Genomic DNA, 20,407 nt, shown 5'->3' with positions numbered 1-20,407 from the left:
CCGTAAAGAAAGTTTACATATTTATATTCTGATTTAAATGGGCCATAATTATCTGGCCAGGACATTGACAAAGCTGTTTCAAAAGGAATGGAGAATGTCATGGATGCAGAGCAAAGGGAACAGCAAATTTCATGACTAGACCATTGGGTTTTCCTTACCGACAGCCAAATTCATGCAGTAAGCGTGATGTGGCATATGTGACCATACATTAAAAGCAGGGACTCCAACACATCCTTCCTCGGCCTGTCAGCTTTTCTTGATTAAAATATATCGCATGGATACATCAAGTTAAAGAACTAAAAATTAACCATGAGATGTTAAAAATAACATTCTTCTGCTCAACCCATAAAGCCTGAAGACCATGCACACTGTAGCCTCTTTCAGTTTTGTTTGCAGTTCCATTTTCACTCTGATATATTCATTCCTCCTATGCTAGAACATCAGAAATGTAAAGTCCAAAACTCCTTCCAAGAGTAGTGCTGTGAATAAGCCAGACAAGTCTTATTGGCACAAAGCTGTTCATGAGTAGGTCCACAGACAGACAAGGCTGGTACATGCAACCTTTTTCAGATAGAAAAAGCCTGAGTCCTTAAAGAACAGACCGTACTTACGATGCAGTGATCTGTGCTTGCGACAACGGAGTTCCATGGCGCCATCAGGATTTTCAGGAGTGGCTGGTTTGAAGCTCCTGGATGTACTTGCAGGGATCCCACCAGGTGACCTCTAAGATGACAGAGGCTGTTCTCCAGTGTATGAGACTGGATACTGGGCCAAACGAGGGAATCAGGATCATAACCTTGATTTCTCCCCATGCTCTTTGGAATGCACTAACTGTAATAACACCACTCAACCTCTGTGCGCCCCTTGTTCCATGCTTTGCAGTAAAGCGCAAAGCCCTCACTGACTTAGCGTTCTTTGATGAACCGTAGCCATTCATTTTTCATCTCTCCTGCAGTACAAACACCAAACTGATGTTCCTTCCCTTCCTTACTGCTGAGATCACCCTTGAACACCTACCTGAACACTGAAAGTCTCATATAAAATGTTGAGTTCTAACATAAACTGTGGGTTAAACACCCGTTTCCTGTTCCCATTTCAGTACAATACGTGGGGGAAAGCCAGACACATACCAATACAAAAGCAGAAGTAACTGTATGACAATTTTTTATTTATCAGTATCAAATTACATAGCAAAGTAATGAATGCAGTGTCAGATCACCTCTTTGAATACTGTAAATACAAACAAAATCCACCATATTGCTTAATTATCCAAAGTAAATTAAAAGTTTAAAAATGTGCGTTTCAGAGATTCCGTTTGGCATATCCTGTCAATATATCCTGCATAAATATTTCTGTACCTCATTTTCACTATGTGTACCTTAATTAAATACAGCCTTTAGAAAGCTCACATGTAGGAGAGAGGATCTATCTGTATGTTTATGTTCATCAGCAAGTCATGCATCTGCCCTGAAATCGCTGGAAGTACCTATCTGTGAGCTCACCTGACAGATGAATGTGACTGCGGCCTGACCCTGCTCTCAGGCAGTGCCAGACCCAAAACCACTGGCCTCATCAGCTTTGGATCAGGTCCTTCAATTACCCACGAAGTAGCTACTCACTTCTCTGGAAGCTGGGCTGGGTCTGGTGGCCAGATCTTGTACACTCAAATAGGTAAGGAAATTCTTGGGACGTTTACACCACTCTTTACGCTAGTGTGACTCCACTATATAGAAAGAACAACTCCTGGTTTATAATGTTTAAGTGACAAATAAAGTCAGGTCTGTTGATTTCACGCAAGTTGAGAAGGATTTGGCCACAGCTGGATACAAACTAGATAATTCAACAGAAGTATTTTAATGGTGTTAGTTAGCAGTGTCATTTACATGGGGCTTCCTTATAAACTGTGTAAATAGAACAAATTTTCCTGATGGATGAGAGAATAAGCTTCACTTAGCACTGTTTCCAAAGTTAAGACTACTGAGACATCGTAGCGGTATGAAAAGGAAAACACCATAGAAATATATATTTTGTTTAGAATACAATGAACAGAAGTACAGAAGCGTTGATGCAGGTAATTGGAAAGGTGAGGAAAGGGAAGGAGGAAAAACGTAGGCAGCAATCCCACAGCAACGTGGGAGTTACTCTTGATCCCTCCAATTCACCGGTATCAGTGGAAGTCGGGCTTCTCTGGGAAGGTGCAACCTGAACGCTTGATAATTACGCTGGCAGCGTAATGTCCAGCCCGGATGCACTCGGTCACTGGCTGGTCATAGACGAGCTGTGAGAGAAAGCCTATGGAACAAAGCGGGAGAGAAAGAGAAGGAAGAAAATGGTTAGATTTGGGGTTTGGGTGGATCAGTTTGTCACAGGGCAGAGCACTGCAATACTGGCCTAACTGTATGTACACAGGTAGCCTGGTGTCGTGGTTTGGGCTACTATAAATTTAGTATTGCCCTTGAGTGAGGTGCCGAGTTGGAGTGCTGCTGCTCTTCTTTCTACCTGAACTCTCCATTTGGTAGCTTCAAGTAAGTCAAAGATTATCAAGACTGATCTTTATTAGTGCCGTCAAAATTATTTTACGAGAATTCTTCCTCTCTTCTTTTTCCAGAGAGAGCCCCTGATTCCTCAAATACCATTTTGAGAACAAAGAAGCAGTTTTCCCTGCTGAAGAGAGCTCCTTCTGTCTATACCGGCTACAGCCGCAGCCCCACACAACTGTCACTCTGCAAGTTCTCCTCAAAAAAAGAGAAGGGCACATAGCAAACAAATGTTGTCCATATTTACAGTTACAGGTGCTCACAATGGAAAGAAGGCGAGAAACTATCTGATGAGGAAAGTTATATGACATCTGTTGCCCCTGATTGTGGGAAATTTAACCTAAAACTTCAGAAACAGTGGGCACCTCTGAGCATGTTCCCCTAGCTACGTAAACAGCAACCCCTATGGAGAGCCAAGACCCTCTCAGAATCGGGGCCCTTGGTCAACTGCTGTAGCTAACAAAGCCCTCACGTGCGTGGCTTAGAAAACCAGAAACCACCTGGAGCCAAGTGTTTTGAAAACCAGAGCACCTCTTTAAATGAATGTAAGCAGAGAGTCCTAAAAAGGAGATTATTTACAGGTACTTGGAAAAGTTAAGTACAAGTGGCACCGGAAATTTTACTTTCTGTCCGTCACTTCTGAAACACTTTTTCTTGGTTGAAACTATTGTGATTGAAAGCGGGACAGAACTTATGGCAGAGGTGAAATACGTATTTCAAATTTGGAAGAGGTTTTCAAGATGTGAAAAGTAAACTTGGTATCTCATAATTTAAAACTTTACTCTGTCATTCTAGAGGTAATATTTTATTCACTTTTATCCTGGTTTTAATATGTTTCAGATGTATCTCTCTTCCTCATCCAATCATGGAAGGAAAGTGAGGCTGACCCAGGAAAATCAAAATTCGAGCAAGTTGAAACATGTTCCTTCTAAAGCTTTCATCCACCATTTCAAGCTCCTTGTGTCACAATCTGACAGGCCTTGGGCCTTGACAGTACAAATCTAGTCTTGAAACCATGTCTCTCGTAAGTACTGTGGAGCTGATCGGTACCAATTTCTGACATATTACAAATTTTGATTCAAGGATGGTAAGTTTTGCTAGCTTGCTTTCAGATGCATTTTCCCTGTTCGGCTTGGTAACTGCTGGAACAAAGACTCTATATTAGATTGTGATGTTCTCATTTAACCTGTGCTCCTTTTCTAAATATTTCCTTTCCTGGCACACTAGAGCATATTTTTAGAAGATGATAAAAATATTTTATCCTATGCAATAATGTCTGCTCCTTGAAGGTTAAAAATCATGTAAAAAATGAAAAAATAAGGTTAGATTAATGAAGGATAATACTGGTGAGCAAAAGATGCTGTTTCCGTGAATTACCAAGGAAATCTTGGCCTCTCGGTCATGACTGAGAGTGAGAAGAAGCCTAGTTGATGTATGGTTTTCTCTAAACTGCACCAAATGGGAGAAGAGTTTGAAACTACTAAATCTATAAACCAAATACTTTTCATTGGAACAGGGAGGCCATAGAAAGCAGGTGTTTTAGTTGACAAGTAGGACAAAACTTGCACATTTCTGACATCAATACTTTTCTAGAGAACTACCTATTAGCTGGAATTTCACAGATACTGACTGGCACTAGCTGGGAAAAAATGACTGCTTCACCAACAACAGTTAAGCCCATAAGCACCAGTGGAGGAGACAGGACTTTCCAGTAAACGAAGATGAGAATCCAAACCAGGAAGAGATGTTGCTGTGAGTGCTATCACTGATGGCAGTTTGGGGATGACAGACAACACAACTGTGGCAGGATGGTCCAGCTGAAATAGTTGGGTAACACTGGAGAAATTCAAACAGCATGCCTGGCAGAAATCAGACCGTTTCTGAATAACAAGATGAAAATGGTCTGCTCTCCATTAAATTAACATGCATTCTTAGGAGAAGCTTTCTTGGATATGCGGAGAACGTCAATCATTAAATTTAAACTGCCTGGGAGGCAGGAGCTTGCCAGTGTGCTTCTGGGTGGTTAAAACTTGAGAGCGTGTTGTAACCGAATGTAAAATGAGGCTGTTAAGACAGTCCATTTCTGACTCAGTAAGTACCGAAGATGCACTGGGCAGGCCTCCAAAGGCAAACAGGAGGCTGAGTTTTGTGCAGAGCATGAATTCAGAGAGGGGTTTACACGAGAAAGAACAACTGTCCTCTATGTTTATGACCCCGGCATCAAACATATATGAAGATGAGAAAATCCAAGGAGCGGAGGACCATAAAACATGAATTATTTTTTAACACCAACCGGACTGAGACTGTCATTGCCTCCCAGCCTCACTGTAGTTTCAAGCTAGTATGTATCTTTTGTCTTCAGTGAAGCTACTTATTTATTCTGATCTAAGTGAAAGCCGAATCAGGTAAAGAAACATCCTGTTCTAATTGAGGATAGAAATGAGAGATCTCTGTGATTTCAGAGTGGTGGAGAGATGACATTAAGTACAGCTGTCATATATGAGATATGTAGAAACTGCAGTGGGGAGTTTGCCCTCAAACCATTCTCTTGTCTGTTGAGTTTCTCTTAAAAGGTATGTGTTTCATAGATGAAATAGAAATAGCAGTATCTGACACAATATCACATCGAATGACAATACAAACACACATATCATAAACACAGAACTACATCACACACTAAGAGTAGGCAGTTGGCAAAGCAGACCCCGAGGGAACACCAGAAAGCGCTGTTGTTTGAGCAGAGAAACAAAGAGCTCTATCAGGTTGGCTGCCTTAGCTGCAGAATGTTCTTTTTAGTTAATGCAGTAAAAAGCAACATGATCAGAATATAATTCAGAGTTTGCCTCCTCCAGTGTATAAGGTAGTGTGATGCAAACCCATGAGTCACACTCTCAAGGCATGGATTCAGATCTTTGTGTTCCAGATGAAGAAGTTGCTGCCCCATCTGTTTTTCACCATCCTTCTTTGCTGCTCGCATAACCTGGTACTCGGTCAAAACGAGCCCGATTAGTTTAAACAGTAAGCTGTTGAAGAGTAGATCTTTGCTAACCCAGCTGATTTAAACTGAAGGGGGTTAGTGAGTACTCAAACAGCTCTACCAGCGACAAGGCGGCGGAGGGAAGATGATAAGCACTTGAAGGCTGTAATCTCTTTAAGGTGCCATGTCTGGCAATGCAAGAAGATAAGTGAACGTGGCTTCAGACCTACTTCACACCCCTCCTACCATTTCACAGACGGGACGGGCAGGATTGAACTCTCATCCTGTATCACAGGCCTGGGATCACAGAACTAAATCATCCCAGCACATACTAAAGTAGCTCAGCAACTATTTTAACTTCTGCCATGGCCTGAACTACTTCCTGACTATCATTGGAGTGGAGTGCAGAAAGCAGTAGTGTATTTTGGCTACGCAAGACAACCTCACTTCAAATATTTTACCGACACAACTTCAGGCAATATTGTCTATCATCTAATTGCAGCTATTCTGCACTAGCATTCCTACACTGCGGAAGCTGTAGACGGTGTCAATGCAAGGTGTACCACTCTCTTCACGCTAGAACACAAAGGCAAGAACCAAACTCAAGGCTTTCCCGCTTTTCTGCCTCCTGCCCCGACATCCAAAGTTGGCAGGATGTCTAGCAGGCCACCCTGCTGTAGCTAGCCATCTCGGTAAGCTTTCAGAGTAGCCTGGGATGCCTTTTTCCCTCACGGGTGTGGACAGCCAAGAAACCACTTTGTACCACAATAAGAACTGGAACTGTGTCCAATTCATTCCACTTTTCAGCATCTTCCTAGAAAGCAAAGACAACTTTGCTTGAAAAGCTGCTTTAAACCTCAGAGTGGTACAAAATGTATTTGCATTCCCAGATGATAGAAGTGATTATAACACATCAATAGCTATTTTTGGCCCATAATTATTCCTTTCCTGCTCAGTAGAGAACAGCATCTCTGAAATCACTTTGCTCTGAAAAGTGTGCCTGACATAATTGAGAGTTAATCTTTATTATCTCCAGCTTCCTTACTACATATGCTCAAAGACCGTGTTTATAGTCGTTAGGTCTGCAAACAGAATGAGGGATGGAAAAGCCAAGTTGCTTTCTTCCTTTTCGTGCTCACCACCAAGTGAAAAGTTCTGTAAGCCAGGTGCCAGAAGTGGTGCTTGAGCCTCAAAATCCAAACCCAAGCCAAGGCCCTCACTGAAACCAGCTCAAATCTCTTTGGGGATGTCAATACAAGTCTGAAAGGACACAGCAAGACAGTCCACCCACCGACACAAAAGGTGTTGTCTTTACTTTGTTACCGCTAAGAGCTGAGTAGCACTTAAAAACCATTAAAGGAGAACCAAGTTCATTTTCTTGCGGCCAGCAAAACAGACATTTCAGAGGCAGTTTCACTGAAATCAGTGGTTTCTTTGAAAGTTTTGTTTTCAGATTATCGGTGGTAATTCTGAATGAGCGCCTAGTGCTAGTGCAGTTGGACAGGAATGTGGGAGTCCGATAGCGGAGATTTTAAAACAGTTCTGGTCTGCTCCAGTAATGGTTTAACAACACTTAAAAACAGCTCATATTGAAGCCAAATGTTTCATTTCAAATTGTACACTTGACAATTAATTTTAATGACTGTTAATTACTAATGCTGGCTGGAAATCCGTTTATAGACTCCGACACCCAGCTCCCCCACTACTCGTCTTTCTGCAGTCTCTCTCACACTTCCAACCTTTGTAAAATGCCCAAGCAAAATTAATGTATTTTTTTAAATGCAAGAGAGAAAAGCAAAAAAAAGCAATTATCAAATGCATTAATTATAAACAATTACAAGCTGACTCTGAGTCAGAGCCCCCCAAAATCTTTTTGCTATGTGATGTTCCCAGACAATCCTGCTCTTCCAGCTGAACCCTGAAGCATCTAACACGAGCCACGCTGCCAGGCCACTCACAACAACATTGTCCCAGGCACAGAAAGCATCATGAGCTGCCTCCTTTCTTTTTTTTTTTTTTTTTGTGTATTTAAAGTCTCTGCAGCTTAATTTATGAACTGTCTTTTTAAAAATGGTGCTATTGCACTAAGGGGGACGGTCGCAAGCACCTTTTTACACTCCCGTTTGTATACAGCATTGATCACAGTTGCTCGAAGGCTCATCTATTTTTATGTGCTCCCACCAGCTTTCCAGGCCAGCAGTGTGGGAAGATGCAGTTTTCAAGAAGCATTACCCTGGCGGTTTAAAGCCTCGTAGCTGATATGACTGAGGCTTTTTTTGGTTGCTGTCTTTTAGCGCTGTTGGAGCGGGTTAATGCCGTGGTAGCACGAGCCTGGTCAGTTGGAATCAGGTGGTTCGCAGCGCTGGTGCCAAGAGCCAACCAGCCAACCTAGATTTTGTAAAAGACATTGGCATGGGATGATTCTGCAATACAGTCGCTGAACGACCGTACGTCAACATGCTGAGGTTTCTCCTTTTTTAATTTTGTGGCAGATGGTGGATATTACAGCCAAGAACTGTGGTAAGCCAGAGGCCCTGCCCACTGCTATCAAACCGAATGTTGGCTATTCTAAATGGAAACGTTTTTGATTAAGGGTGGGATTTGGCTTCTGTTTTCATGTATTTTGGCACTGTGGTCTGACACATTAGACTTACAGTATATAAGACAAATTAAATGTACACATCTTCAAATACACTCTACTTATTTCTGCCTTCACACACCGTAGCTTTTTCTCTCTCAAAACACAGTGTAAGAATTATTCCACACATGCACATATATGTTATTAACTACAAATGTATACATGTACAAACAAGTGCACACAGTAAACAAGAGTCTTTCCCTCTCCTTTAAAATGAGATGGCTTTGTGCTTCTGCAGAACTGTAGTGCCAGGCTAATTACAAGTGAGAGAAAAAAGGTTACCAACCCTTTCAGAAAAACAGTCATTTAAGATGTATATCTAACAAGTGGCAACCTTGAAATCTCACCCTCACTGAAAAGAACATTAGAAAAGCCTTCCTGTCTATACCACTGGAGGAAAGTTTTAATAAAAACTAATTAAACTACAAAAATCCCAAGTGGTTAACTGATTTTAGGGGCTAAATTTCTGGCAATTCTAATTATCCTCTTGTGGCTTCACTTAGTGTTTCACAACCATGACAGATGACAATGAAAAACTGCAGTTAAATTCATCCTCCCTGACACCATGCTAAGCACTAGCTTCTCCCTCTCCAAGTAAAATCAATACCATGTTTGAGTAAACACGTTTACAGCTTTATTAGGATGTCTCGCTTGTTCTGTAACAGCTACTTGAAGCTGTGGTAACAAATCGACTCAACTCAGTTAAACCTAGAGAGCTGAGTAAGAGGCTCATCGATAAGGTTGTTATAAAAATAAACTGCAGGAGATCAGAAAGCTGGAACAAACAGCCTGGTAAATGTCAATATTTTTACTTCCAGAGAATGACAAAACCATGAGATCACGAATAAAATGTTTCGGAAGTCTATATTTACTTTATTTATAAAACGGTCATGTGCTAAATGCATTTTGCTGCCTGTACGACCCCCTTACACAAACTTCTTATTTTCCAATCACCAGCATGAACACTAAACCAAGCACGTTTCCAAGAAAAGCAGCTAGTATGGGTATTGCTGTCCCTATCCCCCTTGTATTCTTTATATTTACATTTTGAATGTATTGAATTTCTGTAAGGATCACTCAGATGGGTGCACGTCTTCCTTAGTCTGAGGTTATACAGTCATTTATGGACACAACGCAAATAATACAACTTTGCATTTACTAGACAACTATGAATAAGTGCAAGGAGTGTTTTCAGTTTAGCAGCCGTTCCCCAGGGTGGAGAGGAGGTGTTGAATACACAAAGCAAAAGAGAGTTCAGACCCTAAGGCTTTCAACCATCACATGTGGAAAAAGTTAATGAAAGATTCCTGCAAAAACATAACAATAAAAAAGCCGAAATAAAACTCCACTACATCCCTGTTATTCCATTAGGAATCAGTTACTCAAGGCTGAATAATTTTATTGCACCACTGTTTGGACATACTGGGCCAGCTCACTGCAGCTCGCAGAGTAAGGTGCCATCACACCTCCCAAGGCCTGTAGAGATGCTTGTGCCCATCAGAGACTCTCTAAGGAAAATTAGCAGTCTTGTTTCTTTGATGTCTTTGTGCAAGTAGGAATGGTGGTTGTAACTCTATAGCGGTTTGGTCCTGAAGGCTGTGTAATGGACGGAGAACTTAGATCCTGATTTGAAGCCTGCTGAGACTGACAGGAGTTTGCCTATCACTGGCCTATGCCTTGTATGACTACTGTCCATCCTTTGAGGGGAACAGCTCAAAGCTGGAGGAGAGCCTTAAGTCTTTTATGCTGTGACACCCTCCACATTAACCAACAGACTCTTAACCTGTTGCATAGCACCTCTATCAAACCCCCAGCGCATCTTACTGTCCAAGAAAAGAATCACTTCAGTCTACAATATGCTCCAAGAAAGATGCGATGGAGGAAGCCGATAACAAGGTTATAACTTCTGATGGTTCGGTCCTATTTTTCACTTTTCATTTTTAAATCCACATGATGAACTTTGGGAAATTCCCTTTTGGATCAGAATCTGGTGGCTTTGGGCTTGTCTCCAACAGCCAGGACCAGGGGGAAACATTTGATAAAAAAAAACCCCTCCAAGCTTACAAAGAATATTCAAGGCACTCTATATGCCAAAGCAAATACAGGTATTTTCATTGGAAGCATTGTTGCTAACCATCTGAAAAAACTGCTTTCCAGGCTGATGTTTCTCTTTGTTTTTCCTAAAAACATTTCCGAGAAAGTTTCCTAGAAGTGTTGTTCAAAAGCTACAATTCTCCTTAGCCATTTTTGAGACCGCAGAATTAAATATGCTTGCTTTTATTAGTACCTGAGGAAATCTTCTGAGCCTCAAAACAGATCTGTTGTATTGACATTAAATGGTGCAGATTACTACACCTACTGCTTGGGATAAGAGGAAGAGACTTCCACTAATTTAATGTAGAAATAACAAAGTTCTAAGCAGAACAAAATGGAATACTACGTACTATCCTCTATTCAGTTTTTAACGTTGTTTGGAAGCATAATGCTTCTGTCATATATTCAACTACAAAAAAGGCTCCGTGAGGCTTCAGAGTTGCGATTCACCTGCACCAAAGGCAGGAGATGTGAAGTCGTGTTAGCAGTATGGGTTTATTTGCAGGTACACTCCCACACCCTCAAGCCAGCGGTAGGCAAAGGGAATCAGAAAGCAAGACCCAGCGCAGTGGGAATACGGCAGTTAGACATCCCACCACCTTCTTGACTTTTGTGGGCTGAAATGCCCAACCTAGCATTATGTTCACGATGCTCCTATTCTAATACAGTGGCGTTTAATGTCTTTTGCCTGTTTAAGTATCTCTTACAGTCCTGGATTGATACTAATCATTTACTGATTACCAATAACAGTAACGCCCCTTTAAGTAGAGTCAGAGATCAACCAACCAGCACTGCCACTACCACTGCTTTTAACTCTTTTAACTGGGACCATGGTTTTTATTTCTTTTTTTTTTTTTTATTGCAGCCTTGCCATCTCCTCACCTCAAGTATGAGCCCATTTCAGTGTGGGAGAAGTGAACTAATTATGGGAGACGTTACCACCGTATCATATAGTAGAGGCAGCAGCCAGTGAGTGAGGGTCCTGCTGGCTAATACCTCCGCCTGAGAAGTACCTCTGTGGTCATCCCGTCCATCGCCACAGCACCACACCAAGTCATAACAGGCGTGGAATAGATGACATATTTCAGTGTATTTTTATATTTCGTTGTGTGCTGTTGTATCTCCTGCGAATATAGCATCAGCTTAATCTGACACATCGTTTCTTAGGGGACTACATCCTGCCCTGATTCCCAGGGGAATGTTCTTGATGATCCAATCTGACTACTGCCTCTGTCTCTACTCAGAATACATTAAAATAACACAAAAATATTACCAACAGTCTGCGAGCAAGGTAATAATAACTCATTAAAGTAATTTCTAACCTTCCACACGAACACTTTCTTTATCATTACATGATTTTCTAACACATGACACATTAACATAAAATGAAATGTTATGAGGATAGTAGGCATGACAAAGTATTTTAAACGGTGATGATTTGCTTTGAGGCGTTAAGTCAATCTGTAATTGTCCCATAGCTATTACAGCAAAAATTGGAACTTTATAATTGGTTTTGAAAATCTATTTTTAACACGGTAGGTTTGTTTTTTTAAAATGTACGCAACCTATTCAACGTTTATTTCTCACAAAGCCTGTCCAGAATGTCACTGAATTTATGGTGAGGTAAATTAGGCCTTTTAAAACCCAATTTTGCAAAATATAATCTTCTTGCTGTGTACTGAGGTTCCCCTAACACTGACGGTGTCACTGACAGAAGAGAGACACAGTGGCTGGAAGGATCAGGTCCCGCTTCCGTCTAATTAGAAACTTCTGAGGGTTTTTAATTCCATACACTGATCCTTTTAAATGGATCTCTCACTTCTACATGTTATTTAAAAGATGACAGCAAGTATAATAATGTTTTGCCTCACAGTAATTCTACTACATATTTTTCTGGATTGCCTTTAAATTGTAGAGGTGAAAAAGTGAATTAACGTACTTAAGTTACTAATTTTGATAAAAAATACATATGTAATAAAATTAAGAACAGTTAGAAACCAAGAGAAGGGTAGCAATTAAAACAAAACAATTAAACCAGATTGGATGACAATTAGATTATACTTGAACGACACTTGCTGCCAGTTTTAAGTATAATGCCAGCGCAGAAGAGTGTATTATTTCCAAAGAAATTTTGAGTGGAAATTGGTAAAAAGTGAAGTAGGGAATGAAAAAGAAAACGGGAATATTCCATGTTTTTCCTGAGTGATATCTATTTTTATCAAACTGCGGCAAATTTCTAAATGGTGCCAGCACTAATGTTGAAATTACCAGTGACTGGCTACGCTATCGATCAGAATAACGATGGGCCTCTAGCTGAGACTGAGAAAAATCAACCAGGAACGTATAATCTGGTAATTTTCTAGTTTGTAGAAGGTCAGTTACAGAGATAACGTGGCCATCTAATAGCCGGGGTTTAGATGGGATGTTTATCTGAGAGGGTTAAGAATGCCATCAGAACACAGGGGCGGTAAGTCATGAGCGTGTTGACACGTTATCCCCTGGCAAGCAGAGACTGATGCCCTGTCTGCAGCTCAGCTATTATACTCCCGTACGCTGTTTATAAAACAGGAGTATTAAAGATGGGCAAAACAGGCTGTCAGTCAAAATGCTGATGACATGAAGAAGGTATTTTTATTTCAAAGCTTCCTATCTCATCAGCAATGATCTCAGTAACAACGGGATTGCTCAGAGGCAATTAGCCACCCATGTTGTATAAATGAAGACTGAGAGAGTGCTGATTTCTGTTATAACGTTTATCTTTACTTCAAAGAAAAGACAGAACAATTCAAAGTAGTATCCCCTTGTCTCTCTGCTCGTGAAGATAAATTTTGTAGCAAAAATCAGCCATAACGAGTTACGTGCACATACATATTTAATTGATATCACAAAAAAAAAATACCTCTCAGTCCCAGCTGGCAATTAAAATTGCATCTCAGAGCTCTGGTGTTATCAGAATGCAGTGCTTCACAGCAGTGATATTTTATCCACTCTCTATCAAATGTGATTAAAAAATGATGACAACTTCCCAAGGTATCTTAAACAAGTATAAAAATCTTATACAAATTAAAGACCGCTGTAAGTGGATTAAGTAGCTTCTGATATCGCACTCCTGCTGTTCAGTAAAGAACTGTTTCTAGTTCCTTGAACTCCTCTTTCAACAAATCTAGAACGTTTAGGGGTGGTGAGTACTGGAGGGAGGGCAGCTCTTACAACAGAGATTCATACAGAGATGAAAATACAACAAATAAGAGGAATATTTCATTTCTCTACAATGTTTTTAGTGAAAACAGATTCTTCAATAACCTTAAAAAGCCCTATAAATCTATTATGGAACTTTATTTTTAATGTAGTCACTGGCCCACTCACAATTTAGTATTCTGACAAACCATTCAAATCACCTGTCTCTGCTGAAGGCATTATCAGACCTTTTTGGCACGTTCAGCACTCCGGGTGTAGCCATACAGCAACCAGCCCTAAGAACTTACTTCATTTTCACACGTGCACGTGCCTCCATCCACACAATTCCTTCACATGAAATACATAAGGGACTTATTAGACAAAGTCATGAATACAGTCCATCTTTGCCCTGTATCAGATTTATTGTGAGAAGATGGAATTCCCATTGCAGAAGTTTCGTTTTTCAGTTCAGTCAGCTTCTGCTCTTCAGCCACCAACGCTGCCCCCTGAGGATGACTGAGGCTGGATTTTCAGAGGAGCAGGAAACGGCACCTGGGAAGGTAATTCCTATAGGATTAGCACTCATAGGACCATAGCACAATTTAGGTTGGAAGGGACCTCTGGAGGTCACTTGCTCCAGCCCTTGGCTTAAAGCAGGGCCAAGTCAGATCTGATGATTTTTTATTTTAAAGGTTCTTAGATTCCTTCCATAAATGACAGATTCTGCAGGACAACAGCAGAAGAATTATTATACTGGATTCCATTCTGTTTCCATTTTTATCAATAATATACTTGTTTAAATCCACCTGCTTCAGTCGAGGTATTCCAAAGCTATTCTAGTGTTTTTGCAAAACAGAACCCGGCTATTTTTTAAAAAACGTTTCTGAATCAAACTTGTAATAATAGAGTAGTAATGATGAACAATTATTCTGTGCACTATGGGTTCTTTGCAAACCCATATTTATATTTCTTGTGCTGTGTTTTTACAAATATACATATAGGTATAATACATTCAAAAAATGTTTCACATTAAGGGTAATATTTTAACATTTCAGTAATGTGGAAGCATATACTAAATATTACTTAGCTCTGAAATGAAAGCTGGATGTCACTCTACAGAAAGTAATTTGCATTTACCTCATGAAAACAGGCTAAAATTTGAACAATGCGATGACCTTAAGGCAAACCCTTAGGAGTCCGAGGTCTTTATCTAATTTGTAAAGGCATTTAGATTAAGATGGAAAAATAATGTTTAGAATTAACCTCAATATTAAAGATGAGGGAATGGCTTTATTGAGCCAGTTTGGCAGCAGAAACAAAAGGAGGGAAGTATCTCCACTGAGCCCTGTGGTCTCTAAAGAAAAGATAAGGATGCCATGAGGCACACTCAGGCAAGGACACGTATAAAAGATGACAATTCCTCTTTTGCTGCTGTCCCTGTCTTCTATCACAGCAGTTCTCTGATAGCCGAGACAGTAGTTGGCCATCTCGTAAGATTCACGCTAAGTTTTCATGAGAGAGAGAACTGTTTATTCTGTAGGCATGTGCACCAAAAAAAATCTGAATGTCGCTTTCAAACTGTAAGCAGCAGCTTTATGAGATTCTGCGGTACATGAAAGCTGCCAATGGGATTTTTAAATTGACGGGTGGTTTGAGCCGTTGACCTCAGCTTTAATACTGACGGAGGCAAATTGCTACCAGCTCGTATTCGGCACCGTACGACGCTTAATGAAGAGCTCCTTCTATCTTAGGATTTCTTTTCCTTGAGAATGGTATAACATCTTTATAGCACGGTGATAAGTAACAGACACTTGCTGCGATCATTCTGTCACTGCTTCATCACGCGACTTTAAAATGACTTGTGGTTGCATTTCATACTCTAGTACTTTTCATGCAGTATATGACTAAATCAGAGTAGATTACTAAGTCAATATATTTATATTGACAGAACCTGAAGAAACATTGATTTTACACCCTCTCCTATTCATTCATTATGAAGTCTCTACCCAGTTCCGCTGAGTAGACAGATTCTAGGGGAGAGATTTGGCAGGGAACAATGGCAGTAACTATCAGAAAAGATGCTTATTGTTTTCATTAGTTACGGTGGCAAAGGGGAGTCCAAACAGAAAGCAGAGCCAGACCTACGCTGGCTAAAGGCAGCGGGACGGCATAAAGGAAAGCATAAAATGGCAAAACTGTCGATATTTCGATCTGTTTATTGCCATTAAATATTCTTTGATTATGATTATTGCAAAGGTTCAAGCTGGGGTTGACTAGTAATAAATAACTAACTAAATGTTAATTTAACGAGTAATACAGTGTTCCCCAAACTCTACAAACAAAGGCTGTAATTCCATTAAGAGGACTCTGGTGACATTAAGTGATGTCAGCAAAGCTCAAGTGATTTGTCCATGTCATCAGAACTTGGAGGTGGAACTGCAACTTCGGTTTATGGGTATTTCAGGGATTTATAACCAAAAATCTGTGGTATCCCTAAAATCCACAAGAGGTGCTGAGATGCCACAAAGTAAACAATTATTGCTTAAACTTCTGGAAGGTTGGCGGTGTTGCTGGAAAGCAATACAGGGAGAGCTCTGATAAAGTGTTTTTAGCATAAAAATACTTGCAGCGATTTTAAAACTCGGTTTCTCATTCATGCATTGCACCAGCCTGAGTGGCAGATGACTTGATGCCTGCAGTAAGAGGCAAGAAATTCAGAGATATTCCTGGTGCCAACTTAATAAAAACACATTTCAACTGAAGAATGCAGTTTATTTCTTGTTGCTAGCTGCTGGAGTGAGCTAGTTCTCCTCGGAGGCTGGCGGCTTCGTGTTCAGAAATGCTGAGCTCATGAATCAACTCACAGACTTAGAAGTGCCCAGAAACTTTGTGTCTTGAAACTTTTTCATCACTTTAAGGTTTCAAGACCTTCAGTAGTTAGATAGGTTCTAGAAAAAAAACCCAGACAGATTTCTTATTTTCTACTTTCACATGGAGAAACACACGAGGAGAGATTTGCCAAGTTGGCATAATTATCCAGAAGGAATTTCCTTACAATCTGTGAGTTATACCTCTGGAAGAGAGCGCCTCCATGAAAGACCTTTCAAAATATAGTAGAGTCTAACAAACCTGACCTCCTAATGCAAAATAAATCCTGCTTGATGGGGTTAGGTCTCATTATATCCCACATTCCCTTCTCAGCCAAGACATTTGCTCCAACAAAACCACTGTTCAGTCATGTTAATATGCCAGTCCCAGAGAAGCATGGGAAGCTTTGCCATGGGACTCTTGTTCTCTGCTGTTTGAATAAAGGAACTATGTTTCCAGGAGAGAATATTATAACACTGAGTGCATTTTTTGAGTAAAGGGATGAATTTTGAAACATTTTACTACACTAAAATCAAAATATTATATGTACTGTTGTCTAGGTAGTAACAACTTGACAAAAACCTCAATCGAAGAAAGCAGCTAGAAAAAAACTGAAGAGAATATAACCTTCCCACGATAAAAACTCTGTCAGGACAACAACGCTGCATCTGACCCCGTGCTAGAATCAACAGGAGATACATATGTCGAGTAGTATTACCAACATTACTGCGTTGGGCTTTCTGGTAAGGAGACAATAAAGAACTTTTCCTGTTGCAAACATGTACTTTGAAAACACATGAAAAGTGTGATATAGATAAAATACAGACACTTCCCCCAAATGAAACACAGACCAAATCAAAGGCTATCCAGTCCAGTATCCTATTTCCTACATATGGGAAGGAAAATGAAATGACTCCATAAAGAAGACGACCACAGTATCTAAGACTAGAATCAGCTGTGTATCTAGACTGTTATGACTCCCAAATCTCCCATCTGGACTAAACTCGGGAAAATCTGTTCTCTGAGGAGAAAAAATGACCAATTTATTATTTATGGAGTGACAGAGAACTAAGTATCTCAGAAGCTAATGAAAGAACCACGGATATGCTAAAGCTCCTGTTGCTTTGTGGGTCACAGCAGAGAGAAACACGGCTCCACGAGAACCTAATCTCAGATGCTGACCCTCAGGTAAGTGTGTACCCGCGGTGAGATTTCAGACAGATGGCCACTGCTGAGCCAGCTTCCAGCACAGGGGGACAAATAGATGTGGTCCTTTCGTTCCCAGGTACCGAGGATGACCTGGACAATGCCATGCCACCGCTGGACTGCATTGCCCCTGTGCTCCATACAAAAAGCATCTGAGGCCTCAGTGCTATTTGTGGGAGAACTGAGGAAAATAAAGTACATCCACGAACACTGACACAAGACCTTTGTTAAGTTTACCCCAAATACATTGAAGCTTGTTGTATCCAGACACATTACCTCAACACGCTTAGGATGAAAAAGGGGAGTTGATCTTTTAGAAGATCTATTTTCTTTCCTTCCTTCCCAACAGAGTTTAGCATTTTCCATGTCATGTTTCCCCTTGGAGAAAGGAATCTCACAACTGATCCAAGACCAGCCTGACAGGATATGCCTGAACTCCTTCCACTGCTGGTAGAAGGTTTGGAATAGAGTCTGATGTGGCTCCTATCAGCCTTTCCATTCTGGATGTTCTGAATAATTACTAAAGTCAACGTTTTGGCCCTTCTACAGAAACCCAGGAGCTATGGTGATGCCAGGGAAAAGGATATAATTTAAAGAGGAAGGGTTATGAGAGACCAGGCAGTTCTTAAAGCCCGATTATGTGGTTGCAATAGTCTTCCTGCAGCTAAACTATGGAAGAACACAAGAAGGATCATTAAAAAAAGCTAAAAATCCTGATTTCAAAATGCCTAAAATCTGAAGAAATGACAGTAAATACAACCTGAGATAAACATGACAGACACATGAAAAGCTGCTTCTTGCTGAGGCAAAGCTTGGTTGGTGTCTACTGCATTGCTCACCTGGGCCCTGCGCAGTATTACTTTATTTTCAGGATCTGAAAACAAAATTGGCAAGATCTTTTCTCTCTTTTTTCACAACAAGAACAGCAGCTTATGGCACAGCTGATACACAGAGCACAGGTATACAAGGACAAGCACTTGACGAAGATCTTATTTACGTTATAGTCCCTGTTACTTATTGGTTCAAATTTAGTCTTGTTTGCGATTTAGGAGCCATAGAGAGTGACAAGCGTGCACTAAAAGGTGTATGAATAACATGATCTACTGTGTTTCCCTCTGTTTCTGTCCTTTTCATTCACGAAAGCACCAAAGCAACGAGTAATAACATTCCTATTTAAGATTTAAGCACGTACTGAAAATTTATCATTGGTTTAAGTGATGTATTAAGTAAGGACGGCATTACTCACATGCTTAAGATGAAGCTTATGTCGAATATTTTCTCTTTCTTGAAGCAGGACACAATTCTGTAGCTTTAATTTGGTAACAAAGCTGCTTGTTATCCCCTTCACAGCTACAAGACTGAGCCCTGCAATTCTATTTATAAAGTCTCTTTGGTAATGTTTCTAGTAAATTAGTGACTAATGGAGCTCCTTACAGCTACCACGTACTGGATATCAGAGCCTTCAGGATGCACTAGTGCATCACAGAACTACATGTACGAAGGTTACAATGAATGACAGAACTTTTGGATTAGATTGGGTTTTGGCTTATATTGAATCATTTTTTAAAACAGGCATAGACAAAACATCCTCTTTTTTCCTTAGAGCTTGTGCCAAAAAAAATAGTAAGTTTGCAAATGGATATTAAGCAATGCCAGATATTTTCTGGGTTTGTTTTAACAAATTAACCCTTTGTGTTCTTTTCTGATGTCCAAATAATTGTATTGGAAGCAGATGTTCTACCAAAATTGACATGATCAGAAGACATTATGCTCACTTATTAACATACTGTTTAATATTCACTACAACCTGTTTTAAAGAACAACAATGTGTTAACATTTAAGCCAGGAGGGATTTCTGTACACTATATAGTACTTGATGCAGCTTGTTTATGCAACAGTCTGACAGATACAATTAATCTCATGAAAAAGACCAGAGTACAGCATAATAGCATATTATTTTTAAAGTAATAGAACACACTTTCCCTTTGAAAATCAGAACTTAATTAAATCATGTAACTTCCGGATGCAGATAAAAGCTCTAAAAGAATGAGCTCATTCTGAAGGACAGTTGAATGAAAGGATGGTAGATTTTATACAGGGAGAATAATAGGATAATCTCCAAACAAGAGAAAGAAGTAAGAAATACCTCCAACAAATGCATCTCCAGCTCCATTGGTATCCACAATTTCACTCTGATCACTCACCAACACAGGGAAAGTAGTCACTTCATTTTCTATAGTGGAAAGGGAGAATAAAACGTGAGTTACTTGCAAATATGACTTTGAAATGCACAAAACCCAATGAAAATCAAAATAATTCAAAACTGGAGCTCTGACCTTTAGCACAATTATTTGGATAAAAATAGATTTTGGTTTATAATTCTATCTGTATTTACTGCATAGGGATACAGGAACACATTTGATCAAGCTATTTGTTGTGGACATTTTCATGAATTACTTCCAGCTTAATTTCTTTTCTTTACCTCCTAATATTAAGGGCAAGAGAAAAAAGGTTAATCAGGAGGAACAACATAAAACACCTGGGCATATGGACAAGACTAAGAAAAATCCATCCTGCCAAAACCAGTGCTTCCTATTAGTTGCAGAGAGGTGAGGTAGCCTCCAGAATGGCCAGTCCAAGCTTCCAAAAGTTGAACAGCAATTGCTGCATTGTAAAAAGCCAAATGCACATGAACTAACTAAAATAAAGCTGTGAAATAAAAAGCAGGAACTAGTGTAAATCAAAGTGCTCTCAAATTACATCTTTTTAAAAAACACACATATGTAAGAAGCCTTGCAACTTGCCATCTGACAAGATTTGCTTTCAAGATTTCAATGACTTCACCCTCTTCCTTAGTATTTCTTTTTATAAAAAAACACATTTCCTCTCTGCAGCTCCCTGCCCTCTACT

The 20,407-nt window shown here is 40.1% G+C and overlaps 1 protein-coding gene across 2 annotated transcripts in view; it reads right to left on the bottom strand.

Annotated features, from left to right (window-relative positions):
• Positions 1–1,148: 1,148 nt before the first annotated feature.
• ADK (adenosine kinase) overlaps positions 1,149–20,407 on the bottom strand; it is a 291,102-nt gene continuing 271,843 nt past the window's right edge. For both annotated transcript variants that reach the window (XM_074154565.1, XM_074154566.1), the window contains exons 10-11: positions 19,644–19,730; positions 1,149–2,292 (exon numbers count right to left, since the gene is read on the bottom strand). In XM_074154565.1, coding sequence (XP_074010666.1) covers positions 2,168–2,292; positions 19,644–19,730 — 212 coding nt within the window. In that variant the 3' untranslated portion in view covers positions 1,149–2,167. The remainder of the gene's footprint in view (positions 2,293–19,643; positions 19,731–20,407) is intronic.

The sequence above is a fragment of the Numenius arquata genome, chromosome 10, assembly GCF_964106895.1.
Source record: "Numenius arquata chromosome 10, bNumArq3.hap1.1, whole genome shotgun sequence".
NCBI classification, from domain to species: Eukaryota; Metazoa; Chordata; class Aves; order Charadriiformes; family Scolopacidae; genus Numenius; species Numenius arquata.
Note: the sequence above shows the minus strand (reverse complement) of the source record. Positions and strands in the feature narration are given on the sequence as shown.